We start from the raw sequence: 16,009 nt of genomic DNA, 5'->3' as shown, positions 1-16,009 counted from the left end.
ATGGCAGGTGGTACAAATGGCCATTTTGGGGTTATCAGCAGAGTCTTTAAAAAAATTCCAGACTCTGGAAGACCTACAGGTTGTACTGGCAACGTCCCTCATGTTGGTGTTACGGGGAACTGTTGCCCGCCTTCTGTGTGCGGCCACCACACTGCTTCTTCCTGCCTGTTGGGGTACTCTGCCTCCCTCACCCTATGTGCAGCTGGCCTCGCTCTGCATGTCCTCCTGCCACGTTGGGTCAGTTACTAGATCATCCACCACCTCCTCCTCTTCCACTTGCGCACCAAGATCCTCCTCCTCACTTCCTGGCAATTGTGTCTCGTCATCGTCCACCTCTTGTGACAAATTGCCAGCGTCGACTTCCTGTGGCCGTGGCTGTTCAAATATTTGGGCATCGCTACATGGGATCTCCTCTTCCACCACTTCAAGCGGAGCAGGCGAGGGGCACAAATCAGGAAATGGATCAGTGAAAAGCTCTTCAGAGTGTCCAAGTGTGGGATCAGTTGCTGTCCGATGACACTCGGCATGGTGGGAAGAAGGAGCATCAGGGTGAGGAGGAGTATTCGGTCGAGACTCACGGCTACTAAGAGTTGACCGTGTGGAAGACAGACCGGAGGTGGTGGTGCCCAGGTAACTGGAAGTATTATCTGCTATCCAATTAATAACCTGTTCACACTGATCAGTTCGCAATACTGGTGTTGTTCTGTGCTTCCCTAGTAATTCGGTCAAGAAATGGGAGCGAGAAGATGTGGCTGTTGGTTGTGGCACATTTTCACCTTGGCCACGGCCCCTTCCTCTGCACGCACCATCACCAGAACGTCCAGTTCCCCGTCCCTTGCCACGTGCCTTGCCCATTGTAAAGGAAGTAAAATAGCTTACACTCGCACTATCAATGGAAAACGGGTAATAAAAAGTAGATTAGAACTGTGGAAGAGGAAAACCACAGTTCTATTTCTCTGGCCTACACCCGACTCTTTTAAACAATCTGAACAATCAGGGAGAAACTATTACTGTTTTTCTTTACGGAAAAAATACCAAAAGCTGAATAATAGAGATTTTTTACCGTGGAATGGCAAAACCACAGTTATTGTTTACTGGGGTATACCAGAAAATTTTAAATAGATATATTTGCGGCTGTACAGTGAGCGACACACTCAAACTGTTTTTTTTTTTAGGTAAAAATGGCCCAAAAGTGGATAATACAGAGATTTGACCCGTGGAACTGCAAAACCACACTTGTATTTCTCGGGCCTACACCAGACTATTTTCAACAGATATATTTGTGTCTGAACAATCAGGAGACACTACTGTTTTTCTTTACAGCAAAAAATGCAAAAAAGCAGGATAATAGAGATTTTTTACCGTAGAACAGCAAAACCACAGTTATAATTTACTGGTGTATACCAGACTTTTTTAAATATATATATTTGCGGCTGAACAGTGAGCAACACACTCAAACTGTTTTTTAAGATACAAATGGCCCAAAAGTGGATAATACAGAGGCTTAACTGTGGAACTGCAAAACCACATTTCTATTTCTCTAGCCTACACCAGACTATTTTCAACAGATATATTCATGTCTGAAAAATCAGAGACACACTTTTTTTGGGGGGGGGGCACCAAAAGGTTAATAAGACGGGTATTTGTACAGTGTGAAGGAGGAAAAAAAAATAGAGGATTTAGATGAAAAAAAGGATTTTTCCTGGCCCCCGAGACCTGGAGCTAAGTCCAGCAATTTCAGCAACAGGAGCACACAGGACTGTAATGCAGCGTTTGCTGGTATAACCACTGCGTCTCCTATACAGCCTGCCTGCCTGCCTAATATCTGGGATGGATATTAGTCCTGAGAAGGACTGTTTGTTTAATCTGGCAGCCTCTACAGACCCTACACTAACTATTTCGCAGGATATATCTCTCCCTAAATAAACAGCGCTGTCCCTACACTGTCTGATCCGAAGCGACTGTGTCCAAGATGGTGGCGCCCAGTTTTAAATACTCGAGGTGACGCTGTGCGGCCAGCCAATCACTGTAATGCCCACAAACAACATGGCTGCGGCATTACAGTGACTGGCTGGCAATCCCTGCTTGTTCATTGGCTCTGTAAAGAGCGCCAAACATGCAGGGCGGAGACCCGAGCTCCCGTCCGAGTAACCCGGAAATGCTCGGTGCTCGCCGAACATCCCGAGTAGCGTGATACTCGGGTGAGTACCGAGCAGTGTCGAGCATGCTCGCTCAACGCTAAATCTGACACATCTTGTGAGGTTACTGTATGTCATGTGTGCTCATTTCTGCAATACTTAGCTTACTGTTCAGTGTTCACATATGCAGACATTCCATTTTTGCCTTCTTAATGATCACCATAAATAATGTGAATTACGTGTTGTTACAGCTTGTATTATATTAATTAGCATCAAGTAATTAATGATTATCAAAGTGTATTACATAAAATGTATTCATCTTGCTTTTTTGGCACTGTTCCTAACTTAGAAATGTGACATACATTGTACATATTATTTTAACCCCTTCGCGACCTTGGGATTTTCAGTTTTTGCATTTTCGTTTTTTGCTCCCCTTGTTCCCAGAGCCATAGCGCTTTTATTTTTTGGTCAATATGGCCATGTGAGGGCTTATTTTTTGCGGGACGAGTTGTACTTTTAAACGCCATTACTAGTTTTACCATATCATGTACTGGAAAGCGGGAAAAAAAATTCCAAGTTTGGTTAAATTGCAAAAAAAAGTGCAATACCACAGATGTTTTTTTTTACCACGTACACTGGATGCTAAAACTGACCTGCCATTATTATTCTCCAGGTCATTACGAGTTCGTAGACACCAAACATGTATAGGTTCTTTTTTATTTAAGCGGTGAAAAAAAAATCCAAAGTTTGCTAAAAAAAAATTTTTTTAAAAGTGGCGCTATTTTCCGAGACCAGTAGCGTCTCCATTTTTCGGGATCTGGGGCCGGATGAGGGCTTGGTTTTTGTGCATCAAGCTGACGTTTTTATTGATACCATTTTGGGGTAGATCCGATGTTTTGATTGCCCGTTATTGCATTTTATTGCAATGTTGCGGCGACCCAAAAAAATGTAATTTCGGCATTTAGAATTTTTTTCTCATTACGGCGTTTATAGATCGGATTAATTTTTTTTTATATTGATAGATCGGGCGATTCTGAACGCGGCGATACCAAATATGTGTATGTGGGGTTTATTTTTTATTATTTTATTTTGAATGGGGCAAAAGGGGGGTGATTTAAACTTTTATATTTTTTTAATATTTTTAAAAACTTTTTTTAAACTTTTTGCTTGCTTCTATAGTCTCCATAGGAGACTAGAAGCAGCAATTGTCCAATCGCCTCTGCTACATAGCAGTCATCAGCAGATCACCTGTATGTAGCAGAAATGCTCCTGTAGTATGAGCGCCGACCACTAGATGGCGCTCATAGCAATCTTTACATGACAACCAGTGGTGTCTGCTGCAGACCCAGGGTTGTCATGACCACCCATCGGTGACCCGCGATCACGTGCCGGGGTCACCGATGGGCGGGGCTAATGTCGTGCTTCCGGCGCGGCGATGTTAAATGCCGCTGTCAGAGATTGACAGCGGCATTTAACATGTTAACAGCCGCGGGTGGATCGCGATTCCACCCGCGGCTGTTGCGGCCACATGTCAGCTGTAATAATCAGCTGACATGTGCCCGGTTCAGTGCGGGCTCAGCGCCGGAGCCCTCACTGAACCGGGAGTGCTGGCCTGGGGCGTACTAATACGCCCTGGGCCAGTAAGGGGTTAAAAGGTTTTATGTTACCCCCCCTTAAAAATGATGCAGGTCCGAGTCCTGAGCCCCCCTAATTGCTCAAAAGAGTGCTCACAAGTGTTAACTTTTGCAAGCAGTAGTGCGCAGCTTTTGCATAAGTGCATGGACAGAGCTGTGTACAAGTTTAAAGGGGTTTTCCCATGAATAAAAGTTGATTTTAATTAATAGGTCTTGGAATAATAACTTCCACAACTGGATGTGTTTAAATAAAATGTTCCTGTGATGAGATAATCTTATAAATGTGCCCCTGCTGTGTACTGTGTAATGGCTGTGTCTGACCGTGCAGGAATGTGGTCTGATCATACCACAGCTCCTGGACAGGGGTAAGAGAAAAAAAGTATACAGACAGGACAGCATGCACGGGATCGCAAATAATTTTTTCTTTGAAGTAAAACATTGTTTAAAAACAGGCAGGGAAATGTTTAACCTCACAAAAAGAATCAGCTGCAATCCCGTGCTGTAATGTCTGTATATTCTTTGGCGTCCCCCTCTGCCCAGGAGTTGTGCTATGATCAGATCATGTCCCTGTACGGTCAGACACAGACATTACACAGCAGGGGCACATTTATAAGAATATCTCAGCACTGGAACATTTTATTTAAACACATCCAATTGTGGAACTTATTATTATTCCAAGATGTATTGATTAAAATGAACTTTTATTTGTGGGAAAACCCATTAACCCCTTAATAACATCTGACGTACTAATACGCGTCTGTGCCCTGGGACTTAAGAGCTAGACCCGTATTAGTACGTCATCGCGATCGCGCGCGCACACAGGCTGTGCGGGCGCGATCGCCGCCGGGTGTCAGCTGATTGTCACAGCTGACACCCGGTACTATGTGCAGGGAGCGGTCACGCACCGCTCCCAGCACATTAACCCCCGCGATGCTGCGATCGAAGTCGATCGCGGCATTGCGGGGGCAAGGGGAGGTGATCGGCGATACTCACCTCCTCTTCCGGCTTCCAGCGCAGTCTGCAAAGGCTTCCCGGGTGTTGCCATGACGACCCGATGTCGTCATGACAACATCCGGGTCACCAGAGAGCAGGAAGATTGCTTGGACATGCGCAGTGCATCTCCAAGCAATCTTCACACTGTACACTTCTGACAGCCTTCATGGCATAGGGATGGTGCTCCATTCCTGTGCCATGCAGGCGATCAGAAAAAAAAAAAGTGAAAGTCCCAGAGTGGGACAAAGTAATAAAGTGTATAAACTGTGTGAAAGTGGAAAAAAAAAAAAAAAAAAATGTGCAAAAATATTATAAAAAAATAAAAAAAATAATACACCAAAAATAAAAATATAATGTACCCATCAATAAATATTATTGTAAAAAAAATAAAAAAAAACAATAAAAGTACACATATTTGGTATCGCCGCGTCCGGAACAACCTGACCTATAAAACTGTCCCACTAGTTAACCCCTTCAGTGAACACGGTAAAAAAAAAAAAAAAAAAACCAAGCAAAAAACAATGCTTTATCACCATACCGCCAAACAAAAAGTGGAATAACACGCGATCAAAAAGACGCATATAAATAAAAATGATACCGCTGAAAACATCATCTCGTCCCGCAAAAAACAAGCCACCATATAGCTCCATCAGCCGAAAAATAAAAAAGTTATAGCTCTCAGAATAAAGCGATACTAAAAAATATTTTTTTCTATAAAATAGCTTTTATTGTGTATAAGCGCCAAAACATAGAAAAATGATACAAATGTGGTACCGCTGTAAACGTACTGACCCGAAGAGTAAAGCTGCCTCATCAATTTTACCACACGCGGAACAGAATAAAAAAAAAAAAAAAAAAAAACAATTCCTGAATTGTTGGTTTTTGTTTATTCTGCCTCCCAAAAATCGGAATAGAAAGCGATCAAAAAATGTCACGTGCCTGAAAATGGCACCAATAACAACGTCAAGTCATCCCGCAAAAAACGAGCCGTCACATGACTGTCTGCCAAAATCTGGAAAAATTATAGCTCTCAAAATATGGCGATGCAAAAACTAGATTTTACAAAAAATGCGTCTTTTAGTGTGTGACAGCTGTCAGTCATAAAAACCCCATATGATTCTGGCATTGCTGTAATCACACCGACCCGAAGAATAAAGTCGTCTAATCACTTATACCGCACAAGGAACGGCGTCAAAAATAAACTCTTGAGTTAGGATTGGGCTAGGGTTAGGGCTGGGTTTGGGGCTAGGGTTGTGCTGGGGCTAGGGTTGTGCTGGGGCTAGGGTTGTGCTAGGGTTAGGGCTGGGGTTGGGATTTTTTTCAAAAGTAAGAAAAAAAGATGACGATATGGCGACTAGTGTTGAGAGCAAGTGCTCGCTACTTGAGTTTGCATCGGGTGCTCTGGTATGCATTTAGTATCGTGGGTATTTGAGTGACATGCTCGAGTCTCTGCCCCATATGCTTCGCGGCCAAAAAACTTTACGGGGATTGCCTGCCATGCACGAGCGATCCCCGCATGTTTTTTTTTGGGTGTATAATAACCGTGAAACATGCGGAGCAGGGACTCGAGCATGTCACTCGAGCACACGCTGTACATGGTGCATACCTGAGTACCCGATGTAAACTCAAGTAGCGAGCACTTGCGCTCAAGAATAATGACAACTTATTCAATATGATGACCTAATGTAAACAAATAATGTGCCGTACCTCTGGGTTCAAAATGTTCACTATACACCTTAATAAAATCTTTGAGGGGTATAGTTTCCAAAATAGGGACACTTGTGGGGGAGCTCCACTGTTTAGGCACATCACGGGCTCTCCAAACGCGACATGGTGTCCGCTAACAAATTGAATGGAAAATCGGCTCAATTTGTTAGCGGACGCCATGTTGCGTTTGGAGAGCCCCTGTGTGCCCAAACATTGGAGCTCCCCCACAAGTGACCCCATTTTGGAAACTAGACCCCCCAAGGCACCTATCTAGATGCATAGTGAGCACTTAGAACCCCCAGGTGCTTCACAAATTGATTCGTAAAAATGAAAAAGTGAAAATAAAACACTTTTTCATTTTTATGAATCAATTTGTGAAGCACCTGGGGTTCCAAGTGCTCACTATGAATCTAGATAGGTGCCTTGGGGGTCTAGTTTCCAAAATGGGGTCACTTGTGGGGGAGCTCCAATGTTTGGGCACACAGGGACTCTCTAAATGCAACATGGTATCCGCTAACAAATTGAATGGAAAATCGGCTCAAATTGTTAGCGGACACCACATTGCGTTTGGAGAGCCCCTCTGTGCCCAAACTTTGGAGCTCCCCCACAAGTGACCCCATTTTGGAAACTAGACCCCCCAAGGCACCTTTCTAGATGCATAGTGAGCACTTGGAACCCCCAGGTGCTTCACAAATTGATTCGTAAAAATGAAAAAGTGAAAAAAAAACACTTTTTCATTTTTATGAATCAATTTGTGAAGCACCTGGGGTTCCAAGTGCTCACTATGAATCTAGATAGGTGCCTTGGGGGGTCTAGTTTCCAAAATGGGGTCACTTGTGGGGGAGCTCCAATGTTTGGGCACACAGGGACTCTCCAAATGCAACATGATATCCGCTAACAAATTGTCGGCTCAAATTGTTAGCGGATATCATGTTGCATTTGGAGAGTCCCTGTGTGCCCAAACATTGGAGCTCCTCCACAAGTGACCCCATTTTGGAAACTAGACCCCCCAAGGCACCTATCTAGATGCATAGTGAGCACTTGGAACCCCTAGGTGCTTCACAAATTAATTCGTAAAAATGAAAAAGTGTTTTTTTTTTCACTTTTTCATTATTACGAATCAATTTGTGAAGCACCTGGGGGTTCCAAGTGCTCACTATGCATCTAGAAAGGTGCCTTGGGGGGTCTAGTTTCCAAAATGGGGTCACTTGTGGGGGAGCTCCAAAGTTTGGGCACAGAGGGGCTCTCCAAACGCAATGTGGTGTCCGCTAACAATTTGAGCCGATTTTCCATTCAATTTGTTAGCGGATACCATGTTGCATTTAGAGAGTCCCTGTGTGCCCAAACATTGGAGCTCTCCCACAAGTGACCCCATTTTGGAAACTAGACCCCCCAAGGCACCTATCTAGATGCATAGTGAGCAAATGGAACCCCCAGGTGTTTCACAAATTGATTCATAAAAATGAAAAAGTGTTTTTTTTTTCACTTTTTCATTGTTACGAATCAATTTGTGAAGCACCTGGGGGTTCCAAGTGCTCACTATGCATCTAGATAGGTGCCTTGGGGGGTCTAGTTTCCAAAATGGGGTCACTTGTGGGGGAGCTCCAATGTTTGGGCACACAGCAGCTCTCCAAACGCAACATGGTGTCGCTAACAATTTGAGCCAATTTTGCGTTAAATTTGTTAGCGGACACCATGTTGCATTTAGAGAGCCGCTGTGTGCCCAAATATTGGAGCTCCCCCACAAGTGACCCCATTTTGGAAACTAGACCACCCAAGGCACCTATCTAGATGCATTGTGAGCACTTGGAACCCTCAGGTGCTTCACAAATTGATTCATAAAAATGAAAAAGTGTTTTTTTTTTTCACTTTTTCATTGTTACGAATCAATTTGTGAAGCACCTGGGGGTTCCAAGTGCTCACTATGCATCTAGAAAGGTGCCTTGGGGGGTCTAGTTTCCAAAATGGGGTCACTTGTGGGGGAGCTCCAAAGTTTGGGCACACATGGGCTCTCCAAACACAACATGGCGTCCGCTAATTATTCAAGCAAATTTTACAATCAAAAAGTCAAATGGCGCTCCTTCCCTTCCGAGCCCTGCCGTGCGCCCAAACAGTATTTTTTCCCCAAATATTGGGTATCTGCGTGCCCAGGGGAAATTGCACAACAAATTTTGGGGTCCATTTTTTCTTGTTACCCCTGTGAAAATAAAAAAAATTGGGTCTAAAGTAACATTTTTGTGAAAAAAGTTAAATGTTCATTTTTTTCTTCCACATTCAAAAAATTCCTGTGAAGCACCTGAAGGGTTAATAAAGTTCTTGAATGTGGTTTTGAGCACCTTGAGGGGTGCAGTTTTTAGAATGGTGTCACTTTTGGGTATTTTCTGTCATCAAGACCTCTCAAAGTGACTTCAAATGTGATGTGGTCCCTAAAAAAATGGTTTTGTAAATTTTGTTGGAAAAATGAGAAATCGCTGGTCAACTTTTAACCCTTATAGCTCCCTAACAAAAAAAAATTTTGGTTCCAAAATTGTGCTGATGTAAAGTAGACATGTGGGAAATGTTATTTATTAACTCTTTTGTGTGACATATCGCTCTGATTTCAGGGCTTAAAAATTCAAATTTTGAAAATTGCAAAATTTTCAAAATTTTCGCCAAATTTCCGTTTTTTTCACAAATAAACGCAAGTGATATCGAAGAAATTTTTCCACAATCATGAAGTACAATATGTCACGAAAAAACAATCTCAGAATCAGGGGGATCCGTTGAAGCGTTCCAGAGTAATTACCTCATAAAGTGACAGTGGTCAGAATTGTAAAAATTGGCCCGGTCATTAACGTGCAAACCACCCGCGGGGCTTAAGGGGTTAAATAGTCTGAGTCCTTACACCAAGCTAAAATAAGCGCTTGTGAGCAGGCTTTTGAGCAATTAGTGGGGCACTGAAGACCCAGACCCCATCAAACTGCAGCATACTTAAGGGTAATAATTACTGCTGAGCGAACATGCTCAGATAATGTCTTATTCGAGCATTCTCGGGTACTTTCCAAGTATCTTCGGCGTGCTCGTATACTATATTCGAGTCCCTGCGTCTGCATGATTTACAGCTGTTAGACAGCCTCAACACATCTGAGGATTCCCTAACAGGCAATCCCTGCATGTGTTAAGGCTGTCTAACAGCAGGGACTTGAACATAATATACAAGCATGCCAAAGATACTTGGATAAAACCCGACAATGCTTGAATAAGACGTTGTCCGAGCACGTTCACTCATCACTAGTAATAATGCATACCTCCCAACTTTACAAGAAGAAAAAGAGGGACAGATCATGTGGTGCTCAAAAAAGAATTCCAGCAACATTTTTGGCCACATCCTTAACCACACACCTAGCAACACCCATCTACCATTTCACTCTCTACTTGCCACATAAAGAAAATGAGAAACTGATGAATGAATATTGTAAAAACAACAAATTCTGTAAAAGCAAATGCCAAGTCACTCTTTGTGACTGCAGATTGTTGAATCGTTATAGTGTGCAGTGCGCAGGCTGTCACGAGTCCCCAGAATTATCGATGTGAGCAAGCGGTCACATATTGTAAGTGCATGTCTGTAATTTGCATACCAGCATTCATGCATCGAATAAACTCATCGAGCTTCTCTCAATTAACTTATATGGAGAAAAACTGAATGCGTCTACTGTATTTCACATGTGAGCGTAAGTCTGCAAATCGCTATCAACAGCAATACTGGGCAATCAAGACACCTTGTGCTCCACACACTAATGATTCAGTAGTTTGCAGTTACTGTATATAGATTGCCTGTAAGCTTTAGTCCCAAACCCTAGTAATGCATTCAATAAATTTTAAAGTGTACTTCTCAGAAACAAAATCTTACTTTTTCTTATTTTTGGAGGTGGGGGCACTTTTTTTTCATTCCATAATAAACAAAGATCATATATATATATATATATATATATATATATATATATATATGTATATATATATAATTTATTTATATTTACGTCCCTGGGATATAGTCTGGCCCTCCCCAGGATTCAAACTCCCTCCCTGCATGATAGGCAGAAGCTTTACCTGTAAGCCACAGACTATGAAGCTGAGGATGATACACAGCTATGTATTAAATAAATAAAAACTATTTAGTATATGATGGTGTACTGGCATACAGACATCTCTTGAAAAAGCTCACGCGAAACGCGCGTCGAGGCCTCCTTGTACTCCTGGCACTCCCCCTCTTGTGGTCCCTGCACCATCTGTGACACTATATTTTGGGGTAAGCGACTATTGTTCTATGAATGCTATGTACGCTGGAAGCTAATATTTAACATTTGACTGTGTCTATATTATCCCAATTTTATTTGTGTCACATTCCTTTAAACATCTTACCCCCTACTATTCTTATGTATCTTTATATTTCTCTCCTCTCTTATTGTTTGATTTGATGTTAGGATTATCTAGGCACGTTTTTATGTTGCCCTGGGTGATTGGTATACGTCCTCACATTTTTTGGGCTGGAGACCTAATGGGGTTTTGATCCGCATGTCTGCACTTTATATTATGTATTTATCTATATGATATTTTAATGATCTATAAATAAAGTTCTTTTTATGCCAGTACACTCGTTTTTCCTCTAGTTTTGTATTGATCTATTTGAGTTGGCAACATGGACTTGTGGTGTAGATCATTTCTTTCCACACCACTTCTCCATATTCTCTAGAATGTTGGCTGCTGTGTTTGGCATATAGAGTTGTATCTTTATGCACCTGTACAATGTGCCGATAAAGAAGAACATCATGCAAAGATATAGCAAGAGAAACTGCAGAATCCAGGATGAGTGGGAAATATGAGAATATAAATAAAAAATGAAATGATAGTATTAATCTATTATAATTAAAGGGTAATCTATTAAGGCATTTCAGCAGAGAACCTCTCCCTTATTGGTAGAAAAGCAATCTCTGGCTCACTGTTATTGTCTCTGTATCCAAGGTATCTTTGAGTTTAAAACCCAGCAGAGACCAGATGAAGGAAAATTTTAAAAAATATAAATATATAGTTCTTGATATCACATAAATGCTAAGATGGAAGATGCGTGATCCAAATATTCTTCTCTAAAGAAGGCTGCAGTATATCTTTTTAATAAGTTTAGTTTTTCTGACAAAAAAAAAAAGTACAGTTTATGGAGGATAGGCAGAGGAAACCGATGAGTTGTTTTAGAGCTTGGAGCTATTTGGCAGGGAGGTTAAACTACATGTGGTTCTACAATGGTGTATTTATCGTCTGTACATGTGATAGACAAAAAACTTGGTAAGTTGGCAGTGATTGGTAAATAGAAGTCCGATAGATCATGATGACAAGCAGGAGTAAGGAAGAGGTTTCTAACAGAGGTAGGGCATGTCCTTAGCAGTATGGCTCAGACTGGTGACTAGTAGTGCCGGCAATTATAGACTGCTCCCTGGCTGGTAATTGCTGAAGTGTTTGGCCTGCCTGATTAGGTAGCTATGGAGAGTTTTCTGAGGCTGTGGGCAAGTCAACCTGATATGAGAATCAATGTTGGCAAGGAATAGAAAACTATGAACTTAAACCCACAGTGGAATGGAGGGTGTGAGGGCAGCTAATAAATAGATGAGGCTTGGTGCTGTTTACCAGAGTGCATGAAAACAAGATAGATGCTTTTCAAATGGTGGGAAAAGAGTGAGGTCTCATATTGTATTAAGGTGTCAAGCAGCAGGACAAAGACAATGTACATATTTGTGTTTATTCAGTTTTCTTTGATTTTGAAACATTCAAGATTAATCTGTCATTAGCGTGCTGTAACCATTATGTATCTTTTGCATTAAGTATCTAAAAGTAACAGTAACCATAATGGATTGTGTTCTGCCGTTTGCAGTTTTTTGTCAGTGCAATTGAACTTGTTGACTCTGTTCTTGTGTTTGACCAACAGTACAAAGAGGGCAGAAGAGGAGTGTTTGTAAGTTTTCCTTTTAAGAATAGAACCAAACATAATGTCAGTGTAGCGCAGAGAACCATTGACGACAAACGGGGTGCTGACACGATATATTACAAACCATCATAACCAGAATGTTTCAACAAAATCCTTGATGTGCCATATTGCCGATTTAACATATCCATTTTCTATAATGTATCACATGTCTATACTATATGGAATCTTACCTTTAAATTTGGCATTTTTGGCCATGCAGCTACCATGCAGTCATACAGCTGTATACTTTCTCTTGGAGAGAATGTAAGATCCTTTGGAATACCATAGTTTTTCATCTAGTATATAATGAAGAAAAATATTAATATTTATCATATACATTTACAATCAAAATTATACAACTCCATTGCAAATGAAGTTTTTTTGCAACATTTACAAACTTTGTGACAAAAACACCTGTATAGGTACAATCACATTAGCATGTCTGTGCAGGTCCTAAAGCCAAATGCAGAACAGCAGGAGTCTCCACAGAGTAGAAAGAGTGTGAGGAGTCTCTACCTACAGTAGGAGGCCAAAATTTAACTTTTTGGCCACCAAGGTAAATGCTATGTCTGGCGCCAAAACAGCACAGCTCATCACCCCCAAGAAGACCATCCCCACAGTGAAATATGGTGGGGCAGCAACATGCTGTGGGAATGTTTTTCGGCAGCAGGGACAGGAAAAATGGTCCGAGTTGAGGGGAAGATGGATGGTGCGAAATACAGGGATATTCTTGAGCAAATCTTGTTTCAGTCTGTCAGTGATTTGAGACAGGGACAGAGGTTCACCTTCCAACTAGGCAATGACCCAAAGCATACTTCTAAACCAACAACTTAAAGTGGTTTAAGGGGAAATGTGTAAATGTTTTGGAGTGGCCTAGTCAAAGCCCAGAACTTAATCCAATTATCCAATTGAGAATCTGTGGTCAGACTTGAAGGTTGCTGTTCACCAGAGGAAACCATCTAACTTGAAGGAGCTGGAGCAGTTTTGCCTTAACGAATAGGCAATGTTCACAGTTGTAGGCATGTTCTTTACATGAACTGATGCAAACCCTGAAAAAAACTGTGAAATTCCAGGTTGTGAGGTAGCAAAACACAAAAAATGCCAAGGGGGTGAATACTTTCGCAAGCCACTGTAACGAGGTTGTCTATTCTGGATTCTGTATTAGTTTTGGTTGTGTTGGATCTATATTTAGGAGTTATGGTCTGGGATCAGTATTCATTTACAGGTCTGGTCTGGAGTTTTTATTTAAAGGGAATATGTCACATTTGACCCAACTAAATATCTCCCTGTAACTGACACAGGTCGTTGAGAGGAAATCTCAAGCATTACTAGGTAGGGAGGGAGGCGGGAAGTCAGGAGGTCAACAAGCTGATTAGATGCATGCTGGAGAACACTGGGAATGACATCTGTGCAGAAGCCACTTGATAATTATGCCAATAGAAGAGTGGAAGACTGCAAAAGAAAGAAGAGAACAGTTATGCGCATGTGCGAGATTTCCTCTCAAGCGGCAGACATTAAAGGGACAGAGTATTACTGATGGGAAGTGAGATATATGCAGATGAAGTGCAGAGGCAGTGTTATCTTCTGCGCTCTTTCCTGCCCATAGCCCAGAAGAGGTAATTTACATAAACCGATAAAAGATAATTTCCAAGCAAAAAGGCATCTGATGTGAAACATACAGGTATGACTTTTTTCAGCAGTCTACAATGGGTACGGAAAGTATTCAGACCCCTTTAAATTTTTCACTCTTTGTTTCATTGCAGCCATTTGGTAAATTCTAAAAAGTTCATTTTTTTCTCATTAAAGTACACTTTGCACCCCATCTTGACTGAAAAAAACAGAAATGTAGAAATTTTTACAAATTTATAAAAAAGAAAAACTGAAATATCACATAGTCATAAGTATTCAGACCATTTGCTCGGTATTGAGTAGAAGCACCCTTTTGAGCTAGTATAGCCATGAGTCTTCTTGGGAATGATGCAACAAGTTTTTCACACCTGGATTTGGGGATCCTCTGCCATTCTTCCTTGCAGATACTCTCCAGCCATTTTCAGGTCTCTCCAGAGATGCTCAATTGGGTTTAGGTCAGGGTTCTGGCTGGGCCAGTCAAGAATGGTCACAGAGTTGTTCTGAAGCCACTCCTTTGCTATTTTAGCTGTGTGCTTAGGGTCATTGTCTTGTTGGAAGGTGAACCCTCGGCCAAATCTGAGGTCCAGAGAACCCTGGAAGAGGTTTTCATCAAGAATATCTCTTTACTTGGCAGAATTCATGTTTCCTTCAATTGCAACCAGTCATTCTGTCCCTGCAGCTGAAAAACACCCCCATAGCATGATGCTGCCACCACCATGTTTCACTGCTGGGATTGTATTGGGCAGGTGATGATCTGTGCCTGTTTTTCTCGACACATACCGCTTAGAATTATCACCAAAAAGTTCTATCTTCATCTCATCAGACCAGAGAATCTTATTTCTCATAGTCTGGGAGTCCTTCATGTGTTTTTGAGCAAACTCTATGTGGGCTTTCATTTGTCTTGCACTGAGGAGAGGCTTCCGTCGGGCCACTCTGCCATAAAGGCCAGACTGGGAGAGGGCTGCAATGATAGTTGACTTTGTGGAACTTTCTCCCATCTCCCTACTGCATCTGTGGAGCTCAGTCACAGTGATGAGGTTCTTCTTTACCTCTCTCACCAAGGCTCTTCTCCCACGATTGCTTTGTTTGGCTGAACGGCCAGGTCTAGGAAGACTTCTGGTGGTCCCAAACTTCTTCCATTTAAGGATTATGGAGGCCACTGTGCTCTTAGGAACCTTGAGTAATGCAGAAATTCTTTTGTAACCTTGGCCAGATCTGTGCCTTGCCACAATTCTGTCTCTGAGCCCTTTGGGCAGTTCCTTTGAATTCATGATTCTCATTTGGTCTGAAATGCACTGTGAGCTGTGAGGTCTTATATAGACAGGTGTGTGCCTTTCCAAATCAAGTCCAATCAGTTTAATTAAACACAGCTAGACTCCAATGAAGGAGTATAACCTTCTCAAGGAGGATCACAAGGAAATGGACAGCATGTGACTTAAATATGAGTGTTTGAGCAAACAGTCTGAATCTTTATGACCATGTGATATTTCAGTTTTTCTTTTTTAATAAATTTGCAAAAATTTCTACATTTCTGTTTTTCTTTTCAGTCAAGATGGGGTGCAGAGTGTACTTTTATGAGAAAAAAAATGAACTTTTTAGAATTTACCAATGGCTGCAATGAAACAAAGGAGTGAAAAATTAAAAGGGGTCTGAATACTTTCCGTACCCACTTTATATCCTGTATGCTCATTGTAGGGTATCTACTCACTTGGGTGCGTTGGGAGGCAAACAGGAAGCATTTTCGTTTAAATGTCCATTACAGTTTATTGCTTAATAAACCGGTCAAAAGCAAAAGGAAAACAAACAGCCTTTAGTGCAGGCAAAACAAAGTAAACAGTCCTTTAGGCAAAGTCTCTGGTTAGCCAATCCTGTGGGTACACAGGAGAGATGGAACCCAGTACATGGGCTCAATCTGA

General features: G+C 41.7%; 1 protein-coding gene across 4 annotated transcripts in view; it reads right to left on the bottom strand.

Annotated features, from left to right (window-relative positions):
* LOC141157210 (probable ATP-dependent RNA helicase DDX60) overlaps positions 1-16,009 on the bottom strand; it is a 1,123,923-nt gene that overhangs the window by 388,839 nt on the left and 719,075 nt on the right. For all 4 annotated transcript variants that reach the window (XM_073644228.1, XM_073644203.1, XM_073644220.1 and 1 more), the window contains one exon: positions 12,656-12,760. In XM_073644228.1, coding sequence (XP_073500329.1) covers positions 12,656-12,760 — 105 coding nt within the window. The remainder of the gene's footprint in view (positions 1-12,655; positions 12,761-16,009) is intronic.

The sequence above is a fragment of the Phyllobates terribilis genome, unplaced genomic scaffold, assembly GCF_046119375.1.
Source record: "Phyllobates terribilis strain yellow unplaced genomic scaffold, ASM4611937v1 Scaffold_1__5_contigs__length_1240528914, whole genome shotgun sequence".
In the NCBI taxonomy this organism is placed as follows: domain Eukaryota; kingdom Metazoa; phylum Chordata; class Amphibia; order Anura; family Dendrobatidae; genus Phyllobates; species Phyllobates terribilis.
The sequence above is the reverse complement of the archived record's forward strand: the minus strand, read 5'-3'. Positions and strand labels throughout refer to the sequence as shown.